General features: G+C 42.7%; 1 protein-coding gene across 7 annotated transcripts in view; it reads left to right on the top strand.

Annotated features, from left to right (window-relative positions):
- The window catches only part of CACNA1I (calcium voltage-gated channel subunit alpha1 I), a 354,183-nt gene that overhangs the window by 315,556 nt on the left and 25,107 nt on the right, over positions 1 to 13,520 (top strand). For all 7 annotated transcript variants that reach the window (XM_083400406.1, XM_083400407.1, XM_083400408.1 and 4 more), the window contains 6 exons: positions 206 to 295; positions 3,662 to 3,854; positions 4,833 to 4,984; positions 9,535 to 9,644; positions 10,763 to 10,896; positions 12,402 to 12,472. In XM_083400406.1, coding sequence (XP_083256532.1) covers positions 206 to 295; positions 3,662 to 3,854; positions 4,833 to 4,984; positions 9,535 to 9,644; positions 10,763 to 10,896; positions 12,402 to 12,472 — 750 coding nt within the window. The remainder of the gene's footprint in view (positions 1 to 205; positions 296 to 3,661; positions 3,855 to 4,832; positions 4,985 to 9,534; positions 9,645 to 10,762; positions 10,897 to 12,401; positions 12,473 to 13,520) is intronic.

The raw sequence follows: 13,520 nt of genomic DNA, 5'->3' as shown, positions 1-13,520 counted from the left end.
TCTGGCAGCACTTCCTTCTTTCTCTTCCCCCCTTTCACAGGCAAATTCTTTTCCATCTCCCATTAACTTTTCCTGGAGAACTTTGGCAAGGTGGTGGAGGAAGAAAGAAGGAAAGAACCTCTCTGTTTTTTTGCTATTCATTTGTGTGCATCAAATAGTCAACCCCTGAACCAGTCAAAAGCTGACTCACTTTCATGTGTTGCAGGCTTTGATGTCACTCTTTGTACTGGCTTCCAAAGATGGCTGGGTCAACATTATGTACAATGGACTGGATGCTGTGGCTGTTGATCAGCAGGTATGGAACTTGCTTCACAAAATGATCATTCATGGTGCTTTCAGCTGGGTTGTTAAATAGGCTGGATGATCCATCTTTGATGACTCTTAATTGTTTTGCTATGTACCTCCCCAAGTACTAGGAAGTTATAGGGGGAGTGGTTAAGTTTCTTCTGGATAACATAGTGCAGTAGGCCATTTTCATGATTTCTCTATTGACAAAAGACATTGAGCATAGACAGATCACTCTTTTTCTGGTCAATGTCTGTTTTGCATGTGTTCATTCATAAAGCCAATCCTCCCTGTTTCTGCATTAAAAAAAAGACCTTGCAATTTAAAATATGTATGTTTGAACATATTTTCCTAATGGCATTTTCTCGCAAAGTGCATTTTTCTAAATTTATGTCATAATGAAAACATGCATTTCTAGATGCATTTTAGTACTTTTTTGAGTGTGGGAGCTGCATTGCAAAATTAGAAGTGCAAACTCCAAAGATTACCCATTTCTGACCTGCATTTTAGTATTAGAGATCAGGTCAGTTTGTAGCAGAATTTGGGAATAACAGATTTCTCAGGAGACCCTTCTAATAAGTCCTCTTGCTGTATGCATTGAACTGCCTTTCTTAATACCTGTGCAATGCCAAATCTGTCTCTCTCTCTCTTTCTCTCTCCAGTTCTCTATTCTCTTCTCAAAACTTGCATTTCCCCCATGGCCTTTAGTCTATACTCTTCATCCTCATTCCTAAGTGTAAACAGGCTTTAAATGCGCATCAAGACATTTGCCCACAGTCCTCTCTCCTTCTCTTCTCTGTTTTTGGCCCCCTCCAAACAAACTCTTCATTGAGAATTCATATTGATTTGCTTGCACAGAACTTACACGGGTTAGACTAATTCCAGTCTTCATTGAGCATTTATTCTGACTTTTTAATGCAACAATGAGGATTCATCCTGAGTTGCGTGTGAGATGTTTGCGCATCTTTCTGTTAACTATTCATTTGCATTTTTAAAAGCAGATTTGTTGCTCTGGGGCAACAGAGTGCTTTAATCCACTTGTGATTGCACAAACCAACAGTTCAAGTATATGCTCGAATCCCTTCCACAAAATTGCCACAGTCTGGAGGCGCCCTTAGAGTATAAGTTCCTTATTTAACTGTACTAGGGTTGTATAAACACCTTGCATTGAAAGCACGTTGCTTCCCTCAGAGATTTGTCAGATTGATTGGTACTATTTTCATGCTGGGCCATTCCATTTTTACTGCAGTTTGTCCTCATCTAATTTGTAGTGGGTGTAGCTTTTGTTTTCTGTGTGTGCAGACATGGCATATCTTTCAGGTAACTAGCAGGGAGAAAATTGTTTTAATGCTCCCACGTTTATTCTTTTTGCATAAACTTCTGCCAATCACTGTCGTCTTCTTCTTTATCTCTTAATGGCTTTGCAGTAGTATCATGTGTCCTTTGGGGCATGATGGCAGACTCTTCGGATTGATGATCACTTGCGGCAATTCCCACCTAGGCAGGGCTTTTCACGGCTGGCGGCTAAAATCTGCTGCTGTTCCTGTTCACTTTAATAATGCAAGATCACTCCCCTAATGCAGATGGCAGTTGCACAAGACCTAAACAGTGACGATGATATATTACATTCACACTGTGAACGCAACTTGTTTTCTCAGTATAGCAGAATGGTTTTCAGCTGGTCTTGTTTGGAGAGAACCATTTCTAGCACAACCTCACAACAGTTCTAGAGCAGCCAAAATATGCGTACAAAACAGTTTTTAACCTACATGGGAATAAGGGCAAGAAGAATCTGTCAATTTTTGTTCTCTCAGTTTTGCATTTTCCCAAACTGATTTTCAGTTCTCCACACCTGTGCAGCCATTCGTGAGCTTTCTTTTAAGGATCCATATAAAAATTCACCAGCATTTTAGTGTGGATTTCTCCTATTGGACAGTGTCTGTGACGTAAATTACTTACCAATGACACCGCCTTCTCCTTACTAATTCTTGTGAGAGTTCTTCACTCTCCTGTTACATATGCAGAATGACTCCCATCACAAACAAGGTTTCTCCCCCTTTCCAGTACATAGAATTAAATTCCATGCTGGATTTGTTCTAAAATGAGTAAAACACTTTTTAAAAAAACTAAAAACAGGGCTTTGTTTTTAAAATAATCTGGAAAATCCTTAGACTGTGAACCTCGACCCACTTACCTGAAACTTCAGAGTAGACATGCATAAGAGTTGACCGTTCCATTTCTCTAGCTAAGTTTCATTACCCATCTGAAAATTCTCTTTGGTATCTCAGGCAGCAAATATACACACAAGGCTGCAAAATTACTTCTCTGAAAAATGCTGTTGTGCCTGTACTAATTTCTGATATTTAATGACTTGATAATAGTGATCGAACATTAATAATTTGTGTATACATTGCTAAATGAGTTCTTCAGAGAATTATTGTGATTATCCTAGTCTTCTTCTCTGATACTGTAATTATTATTCTTGTATTCCAGCTACCAATATTATTAATCTAAATACTAATGCCACCCCCACACACAAAGACACGCATGTCAAATCCTTTTGGGACACTGTTTCAATAAGCTCTTAACACTGCACTCCTGGTTTGTTTCCCCCCAAAAAAGTTTAGAGTGCAGGAAAAAATGATACTGTTTTGGAATTTGATCAAGATCATCATGTGCAATAGCCCGATAAATCTGAGAGCTTTAAAAAAATAATTTAAAGCACTTTTTAATTGAGTGGGAGAGGTTAAAAATTAGTTGGACTGATTGTTTTGCTTTTCCTCTGTACTTCATATAAATTATGAATATTCCATGCAACAAACCTGCAAGATATGCCACTAATTATTATCCCTTTATTGTAGATCACAAGGGTAGGACTGAGGATGAAATACAGTGGCTTGACCTGAACACTCAATGAAGCAGGAACCTTCCCAGCTCAATATTCATTCTCCTCAACATGACACTGCTCTAGTTTTTTTATTGCTGCCCTATTAATTAAAACCATCCTCATGCTGGACAAAATGGATGAGTGTCACTGTGATGGCAGTGCTTTTGTTCATACATATATATGCACCATGCCTTCCCCAGTAGCAGGAAAGAAAAGAACAGGCAGTCAAGGAAGGATTGCCTGTAAACCCTCCTCAATAAATCACAAATATCACTCTAGAGTGCTTGAGGGAAGGGAGGATGTGTCCTGTGCCACATTTCCATGAAGTTTGGGTCTCCCATTGGTCATAAAAATCATAAATTATTGCCGTCTTCCTTGCTTTCCAGAAATCTCCGATTTCCTTCAACAAAATCATCTTCTTGGTCTTTCCTCTCATAACGTGCTAACTACAGCCTCTCTCTGTATGTCTGTCTGTCTTTTTAATTCCAGCCAGTGACCAACAACAACCCTTGGATGCTCCTTTACTTCATTTCTTTCTTGCTCATCGTCAGCTTCTTCGTCCTCAACATGTTTGTAGGGGTGGTGGTGGAGAACTTCCACAAATGCCGGCAACACCAAGAGGCAGAAGAGGCCCGGCGGCGGGAAGAGAAGCGCCTGAGGCGCCTGGAGAAGAAGCGTAGGAGTAAGGAACAACCTAAGTGTTTTGTTGGTTCGTAGGCTGAAGTTTTCTGAGAAAAAACTTATCGTTTTTTATTAACGAAAAAACAACGAATGCAACATCGCTAACCCAGGTGACTGCATTTTACCTCCACAGTCAGAGGCAATAATGCTTCTGAATACCAATTGCTGGAAACCATGGGAAAAGGGAGAGAGAGCTGTTGCTCTTGGGCTTCTCACAGGCCACTGTGAGAACAGGGTGCCAGTCTAGGAAGGCCATTGGCCTGACCCAGCAGGTGCTTATGTTCTTAATGTGTATGTGGGTGGCAAAACTGTGAGAGCTCTTTGCCGCTTGGTCAAATGTCATTGAGCATCTGCCCAAAAAAACCCTGTTAACATCACCTGTTCTTTGGGCAGATGCGGCCCATGGCTATCTCTATCTCTTTCAGTCATCATATTCTAAGACAGCCTTGGAACCAAGAGAATCCCGTTTCAATGTGCCTCTTATTTGTGCGTGTAGTTTTGTGTGTACATGATTTAATAAGAAAAACACGCATACCCCAAATGCACCTGGATGTGAATTAGTCCAGCCTTTCCTCTCCCTTCATCTGCTCCTTAAACCCCCTTGAATGCACCTCTGTCCCAGAACCATGGAAGTCCCTGTAACTTCTCCTTACTTCAGATTTTCCTTTTCTGGAGATGCTTGCTTCCTCTGCTCATTTGAAACCTCAATTTGTTGGAGCATGAAATGCTGGTTTAGTATCATTTCTACAAACACAGGACTAACAGATTCTTTCTGTCCCTCTCCTCTTCCCTCTCCTCTCCTCTTCCCTTTCACTTACTCACTCTCATTTCTGTTTTCTTCCCCGTCTTCTGGTTCCCTTTTATTACATTCTTTTTTCCTTTCCTCTCACCTTGCTCCCCTTCCTTTTCTCTGTTCTTCCTCTTCTCTTCCCTCCCTCCCTCCCTTCCTGAATTGCTCCCCTTGCCACTCCCATGGCAGAAGCACAGCGCTTGCCGTATTATGCCACCTACTGCTCTGTCCGCCTCCTCATCCATTCGGTCTGCACCAGCCACTACTTGGACATCTTCATCACTTTCATAATTTGCCTCAACGTTGTCACTATGTCCCTGGAGCACTACAACCAGCCAATGGTGAGTGAGTTCAAGGGACTAAATCCCACCTTTATGCCTTCCTCCTCCTCCCTTGTTCTCCTCCCCTTTTCACAAAGAGCTGCTTTTTACATAAAGTAGAAAATAGATGTCTAGCAACTAGGAGTAAAATGTGGTAGGCATTAGAAGATGAGTTGGGAACAGGCTACAGAGAGAGCCACAGTGGTACCTTGGGTTACAGATGCTTCAGGTTACAGACGCCGCTAACCTAGAAATAGTACCTCAGGTTAAGAACTTTGCTTCAGGATGAGAACAGAAATTGCGCAGCGGCAGTGGGAGGCCCCGTTAGCTAAAGTGGTACCTCAGGTTAAGAACAATTTCAGGTTAAGAACGGACCTCCGGAACGAATTAAGTTCTTAAACAGAGGTACCACTGCACTCACAAAGCAAAGAACAGCAGGTCCCCTTTATTACAAAACTTGCTTTCTTAGGGCATGTGTCTGGTCACTATATAGTTTCACTAGAGCCACGTGCTATATTATCATCCGCCTTGCCAGTTGAAAAGTTCCGTGATGAATATCACTGTGCAAAATTGTCCATAAATTGAGCCAGAACTAACAATATAATTACAGCAAATAGGTACAAACTAATGGCGGGGAGCTCATGTTATAGGTTTGTGGGGGGCAGAATCCCCTAAATTCCTGCATGCTAGATAATCCCCATAATTTCTGGAGTCAGTAAAAGTTAGAATTAATCAATGTTCAATTAAACTTCACCAAACATGGAAAACCCCTGAATTTAATTATGCTAACGAGCAAAGCCAGCTTTGCAGAGCTAGCTGGATGGGCCATTAGCAGAGGTCAAAGGTCACTAATGGCCCATCCAGGAAACAAATCAGAGGGCAAGACTGCCAGGCAAGGGAGAGTGGGGCCCCTTCTATTCTGGGTGCTAGTGGGTGACCACAGTCTCTGGTTTGTTTCAAAAGGGAACATAGACCCTGCTAAGCACATCTGCAACCCCAGGACTTTTGCACTACTCATGGAGATTGGGGTGGCATGCAACCCTTATTTTTTCCTCTTTCAAAGTGCAGTTTGCCAGATGAGATGTATATTTCTTAATCCAATCTGTTTGCTACTCCTTGTTTCCCATCTCTCTTCATGTCCAAAGGAGTTTGTCATCTGGTGGGGTGGGGGATGGCATGATCCTGGAGAGAGAATCCTTCCTGTCTATTTCTCCTAAACCAGAATGATGCTGTTACCAAAACACACACAGTACTAGTGTGGCTTAGTTGAAGACATGAATTCTTGGCTCTCAGAATCAAATATATATGACATAAGATTAAAAGGTCTTTTCCCTCTGGGTAAGTACATCCTGTTCAGTTCTGTATTCACGCAGCCAGGAAACCTTCCTCCAGAGCCTGCTGTCTTCAAGAGGCAGGGTCTTTAATTTCTAAGATCTGAAGTGGCCAGAACTGCAGTCATTAACTCACCTTCTCTTTCTGTTAGACTTCAAGAACAATTTTTGTCAGGATTCCTATGGTTTATACCTTGTATCTCCTCCTGCATCCCAGTTTCTTTTGGGTTTTGCTTCTAAGCTCATCATCCTATCTCCTCCCTCCTTGTTACACCCGTCAAATCTTCAAGTAGGAGACATCTCTTTTCGGCTTCTTGTATGTCACTTTCCCAACCTGTTAATTATGCTAGCATAATGGAATGCCTATAAAATGCTTTAAGGTGGCTCAAGCATATGGAACTCCAGATATGCCAAACATAATTATCCCAACCCTTTCTAGTGAGTTGCAGGAGCTTCATACAATTTTGAAAAAGTCTGCTAACTTCTTCAGAAAACTTAGTTTCCCGCTTCCTCAAAAAAGATGAAGAGCTGTTGCCCATGGATTGTTCTCTTTGGAGACCCCTCATTTATTTACTGATCAGTTAATTTGTGAAAGCTGTCCCACTGTACTGATGCCAGAAGTGGCATGTAATGATGCTTGGATCCCTTTCATACCACCCACCTTCCAATGATACAATCGTTCAGATGAACAGAGATTGTTCAGAGCAGAAGCATAGCTTGATAGCCCTGTGGCACAGAATGCAACGTGACTCATTTCCATGGAATGCAGTATGACTCATAAGCCTGCATCTAATACCAAGTCCTGTCCTGGTTTAAACTCTACTACAACATATTTGTGATTACATTAATACTTCAGAAACAAGGGTGCAGTCTTACCACAGCATCCCTTAGAGCAAGCCCTTAGAGCTACAGCCACTGCCCCAGCCAACCTGTTTCTTCTCTCAGGTGCCTCTGAGCCCCCATCTCCAGTGTTGTTTTCAGTACTACTGTTTCCCCCCTGAAATAATAATCATCATCACCATCATTAATACTTCTAACCCAGCTGTCACCCTGCAAGATCACAGAGCAGTGGACAACAATGAAATAAACACATCACAAATACATCGAACCAATAAGCAAAAGCATTAAACCAAGTACATGTATAGCAAATCAACTGTCTTAACAGTTCATCCATACCATACATTCAAAGCACATGGCTTCCATCAGAAAATCCAGGGAACTGTAGTTTGTTAAGTGTGCTAGGAAATGTAGCACGGTGAGGTGTAAATTAGTGTCCCCAGGATTCTTTGGGGGAATCTGTTGGAAAAACACCTGGGAAGGCCACCACCTTCCCAAGACACCGGGACGTCTCTCCGGTGGTCACCCTCTGGCTGTAAATCTTCCTCAGTCCAGAGAGACCGGTGATAAGCGACCCCTCCCTCCTGAGAGAAGCGCGCTCATCTTTTGGCATCTCATAACAGAAGAGAGAGTCGATTAGTAGCTCTAAAACTACTTTATTTACAGTCTATATACAAAGAATCCATCAGCATGTCTGTGCTCTCTCAGCATCAGTACAGAACAGCCTAACACAGAGAAGTGAAACTAACTTCCAACAGTACTGAGACTTCCTGTCTCACGCTCTCAGACACTCACTTGATATAAACAACATAGTGCTACTTGCTGGACAGCTTGGTGGATAAAAATCCTAACAGAATCCAGGTGCATTAAGGGAGTTTTAACACTCTTCTCCTGAATGCCTGCCCAAAGAGAGATGTTGGCAAAAAGTCATCCATTAAGAGGACCACAGCATTTCCACAGGGAGGGAACTTTATAACCAAGAAGGCCACCACTGACCCTTTCCTAGGTCACCACATCAGGAGCCATGGTAGTTGCTAGGGCTTCCTCTTCAGATCTGGGGAGATAGTGTACAGACCATTTGTTTTGCAGCCCCTTCAAAAGACATGTCCTCAAAGATTCCCCTCTCACACAAAAGAAGGCGGTTCACATAGCAGCAGTGTAGGTAAGAGGCATTTAGATAGCTGTGCAAAATTTGGCATTTGTTGTTTGGGGTTTTTTAAGCCATGGAAAGCTGCTACAGAAACAATAAAAGACCAGCCAGTCATCATGGAAGAATGAATCGTGTATGAACTATAAACAAGGTTGAAACATTCAAATCTTCTCAGCAAGGAACAAAACAGAAAGGAACTAAATGTTAAGATACTTGAGGTATACCGCTGCAGACAGAGTCTTTTGATAGCTCAGTATTCAAGAATCCTAGAAATATGTAGATATATTTGTAAAGAGTAGCAGAGGTGGGTTTTTCTCCTACAAGGAACACTGCTTTCTCCTGCCTTCACTAGACCTCACATATCTTCAGCTCCCAAATTAAATTCTGGCTGTGTCTTCCTTGTCACCCCATGAACCAGGTGGGATGTCCACTTTGCCTGCACCCACACAATACACTTAAAACACATGACTCCTCTCCCCCCCCCCCAAGAATCCTGGAAACTGTAGTTTACCCCTCACAGAGCTACGATTCTCAGCATCCTTAACAAACTCCAGTTCTCAGGAATCTTTGGGATTGGGAACATGTTTTAAATGCATGTTATGTTATTGGATGCTTCCTATTCTAAGTGCATTTTATGTTATTGGACTGTTTGTTTATTTATTTATTTGTGGCATTTATATACCGTCTTTCTGCCAAGGCACCCAAGACTGTTTACGATTTTGAAATATTAAAGCAATCAAATTATATAAATGTAAAATCAGCACTGCAGTGGAGGAGACAGTCAGACTCGGCAAGCCCTAAAGTTATAATTATAATTATTATGGTTCCCCAGCCAGATGTTGTCTTTCCCTGCCTCCACCACTCTCTTTTTCTTTCTCAGAGGGCAGGTGGTGTCTGTTGAGCCCTTTTTATGGGGTAGTTTTCTACCCCAAATGTGATCTCCAGTGTATCTTGGGGTAGTCATTTGTTCAGCGTTTTGTTTAAACTGGGAGAGGTTACTTTTGAAAAATTGCTCTGAGGAAAGGGGTGTTATCACTGACACAGGGACTAGTCAGTTAGTGCTTGTACGCATTAGCATTTGCTACAAACTGGTGGGCTTGCTGCAAACAGCTTTCCTGAACTCAGTCTAGGAGAGGAGATTGCGCATGCGCTCAAAATCAGTAAGGGTGCTTCCACACCTTCCTCCTTTTGATTCTCGCAGACCAGTCAGGGAACTTGATGACATTAATGCTCCCTTTTCTTTCAATTCCTAGTCTCTGGAGACTGCCCTCAAGTACTGCAACTACATGTTCACCACTGTGTTTGTCCTGGAAGCGGTTTTGAAGCTTGTAGCCTTTGGGCTGAGGCGCTTCTTCAAAGACAGGTGAGCCGGAAAGAATGTGAGTCACACCCTGTGGCACGCAGAAGATCAGAGGTGACACATTCTGTGTTTGGAATGCCATTCACTACCTGAACTGCTGTATTTGAATTAGCATGAATTTGGGATAAAAAAATTCCTTCCAGTAGCACCTTAGAGACCAGCTAAGTTTGTTGTTGGTATGAGCTTTCATGTGCATGCACACTGATATCTGAAGAAGTGTGCATGCACACGAAAGCTCATACCAATAACAAACTTAGCTGGTCTCTAAGGTGCTACTGGAAGGAATTTTTTTATTTTGTTTCGACTACAGCAGACCAACACGGCTACCTACCTGTAACATGAATTTGGGGAGAGGAGACTCTGACCACGGACATTTTTACAAAGTAATGCTTAGGGCACCCTTCCTCATTTGGTACCCTCCGGGAGTTTTAGTTTCTACCTCCCATCATCCTTGACCATTGGTCATGTTGCTTGGGGCTGATGGGAGCAGTAGTCTAAAACAGCTGGAGGGTGCCAGGTTGAAGTAGGTTGGCTTAGAAGGAAGCCTCTTTCCTTGTAAGAAAATACAGATGAAATGGATATCAAGACATTCCTTCACTCAGTGGAACTCTCCAGTCATTTCCCACCAGCTTGGCCACCACTTTGCCTTTATAAAGTGTTTGTCTTCTATTTATCTCTTAGCTCCTTCCCTAGTCACCATTCCTCAGGGACACACTACCATGTCCCAAATTCAGTCCAGTTAAAGAATCTAAGATATTGGGGCGGGGAATGCTGCTGCCAATCAAAGTGAACAATATTGAATCGGTATAAAGCATTTTGATGTATCATATTTAAAAAACGTGCCTCCCCACCTGCCAAATAATAATCAATTAGCATGAAAAAATAAATTCTCGTCCAAGCAAACAGAACAGCCAAAATAAAGGATGTCCCTTTGCTTAATTGGCATGCTCATTTATTTAATTAGCAAACACAGATTTGCATGTTTTGTTCCATTTTTTTAAAAAACGGAACCTTTGATAAGTACAGCATTACAAATAACTTGTTGATAAGCTGCGCCTAGTTTGAAAGTGTGTCATTTATGAAAATTGTCCAAGGAATAAATTGATTCCCATCTCTTAAAGGTGGAACCAACTGGACCTGGCCATTGTTCTGCTCTCAGTCATGGGCATCACACTTGAGGAGATTGAAATAAATGCTGCCCTTCCCATCAACCCCACCATCATCCGTATCATGAGAGTGCTGCGTATTGCACGAGGTGAGCTACAGAGGGAGCTACAGAGCACAGACTGACCAATAGGCATGTTTCGAGAAGGACGAGGAAGGGCTGTGGCTCAGAGGTAGAGCATACGCTTTGCATGCCAAAGGCCCCAATTTCTATCCTTGGCACCCCCCAACAAGGTCGAGAAGGACTCCTTGCCTGAAACCCTGGAGAGCCATGTCCAGTCAGTAGACAGTATTGAGCTAGATGTACCAGTGGTCTTCCTATATTCCTATGTTCCTAATGTATTAGTAGGAGAGTAGATTGGGGAAGACTAAGCAACTTGGAGTCTCTGTGCTAAATCACATGTTGGGCCTCACATGCCCTTGATGCTTGTGAAATTCGTCATCTTCTGTGTGTGTGCAAGAGACACAGATGCAGTCATTCTGGCATCTTTCTCCTACCATGCTTATCCAATGTGACTCTTCAGCATGCGTAGCAGGGCTCTTCTGAACACCTTGCAGGTTTCCAGTGCTCTGAATTTTCCACAGAACTATGAACTTGAGCAGAGCTGCTTTCTGACTGACAACTGAGTAACACTCAACTAACTGGGACTTTGCCAGACATATTGCCAGACATTCACATGTACCTGTGCAAGTGATGCTGCCAGAGTTCAGAACTGGAGGTGTTTAGAGCATGAACTTCCCCAGTTAGCCATGTATGGGCTAATTACGAGTTGAGCCAAACATCTCCAGAACCCAGGCCCCTAGAGTAATTAGTGTGGGGACCTATTCCCTCTGACATTTACCTGGTGACACCCAAATCAATGAGAAGTATGGCTGTGCTGCTGCAACCTTTGTTAGGCTGTACAGGACCACTGAGAATGCCAAGGGCACCGGTGTCGCAATTTTGGTCCGTGGTAAGAATCCTCTGAATTTCGGCACCCAAGAGAGTATGCTCATCTGTATAGTGGTGAGAGTACCATAATTACTGGGAACTATCATTTCAGAGGGACGTGGGTGGCACTGTGGGTTAAACCTCTGAGCCTAGGGCTTGCCGATCAGAAAGTTGGCGGTTCGAATCCCCGCAACGGGGTGAGCTCCCGTTGCTCAGTTCCAGCTCCTGCCAACCTAGCAGTTCGAAAGCACATCCAAGTGCAAGTAGATCAATAGGTCCTGCTCTGGCGGGCAGGTAAACTGTGTTTCTGTGCGCTGCTCTGGTTCGCCAGAAGCGGCTTAGTCATGCTGGCCACATGACCCGGAAGCTGTACCTCGGCCAATAAAGCAAGATGAGCACCACAACCCCAGAGTCAGTCACGACTGGACCTAATGGTCAGGGGTCCCTTTACCTTTACCTTTATCATTTCAGAAACAGAAGGGGTTAAATGGAGAGGAGGCGAGTGGCTGAGAAAAAGAGACTGGGTGGTGGGGAGAAAAAGATGAGATGTTGGCAGGAGTGTTCTCTAATCAGACACATTAGGGAGAAAAACCAGCAACAGGACCATTGCTTAGTGTGCTGATCCTGTGTGAAAAGCCACTCACTTTGCTTTTTCCCCCCAACAGTTTTGAAGCTCCTGAAGATGGCGACTGGGATGCGAGCCTTACTGGACACAGTTGTGCAAGCACTGCCACAGGTAAATGAAGCCATATCTTTTTACAGAGGATTTTGCACTAGTTTTTTTATTATTATTTAAGAGTTCTAAATGTTTAATTATGAGATGGACTGAGGCTGCCATTCCTGAGGGGAAAAGAAAGTAGGCCTTAGCTGCCAACAGCCCAATCCTAGGCTTATTTATTCAGAAGTAAATTCTGTTGCATTCCAGAGGACCTGCTCCCAAGTATGGGAGTGTAGAATTGTACAGCCCAAGGCTGAACTCCCAAACATACCTATTGAGGAGTAAGCTCCAGTAGGCACAGTGGGACTTCCTTCTGAGTAAGCCTTCCTGTGACTGCATTGTACATGTTACAAATTCTGAAATATTGAAAGCACAGTTATTTTATCTTCTGCCTTTTGGATGGGCGGTTGGTATCGCCGCTCCCACATTCTTTTCTACAAATAAGATATCTGATACTTTAAAAAGGAAGATTAAAAGCCCAAGACTGATGAAGTGATATTTTCTACTGGCCAACTTTGTTGGTATATATGAATTTGTACGTTTACTAACCAAAAATAATAAGACTTCAAATTCAAGTTCACTACTTAAAAACAAATATCTGAAACAGTAAGTTTGCAAACTTTCTTAGAGCTCTTTATCAGCAAATGGGGTCTGATATCATATTCTCCATTTTGTATCTTATATACACTTCCACCTGTCAGCTTTGTCTGGCAAATCATAGTGCTTTTGTGGGAGACTGACATGCCTGCAACTCTCACACCCATTGGTCAGCTGTGATCATTACCATTAGTTCAGGCACTCTCACTGAATCACTACATGAGGCAGGAAGGAGACAGCAACAATTGTGTAAAAATAATGATGGTAACTCCAAATACCCATGACAGCAGAGAACCCTTGGATCAGCAACGATCTGCTTCAGCACTGTGCAGATTGTAAGTTTCAATCACACTGATTCAGTAGGCTTGCCACTTGCCAAAACACTACAATTGCTCAGCTATGCTTCTGTCCATTAGCTCCACTGACTTTCATTTCACACTTCAGGAAAAGAAACAATATTCAGGTAATT

The sequence above is a fragment of the Podarcis tiliguerta genome (assembly GCF_965153285.1).
Source record: "Podarcis tiliguerta genome assembly, chromosome: 10".
NCBI lineage: Eukaryota > Metazoa > Chordata > Lepidosauria > Squamata > Lacertidae > Podarcis > Podarcis tiliguerta.
This window is presented reverse-complemented; position numbering and strand designations above follow the sequence as displayed.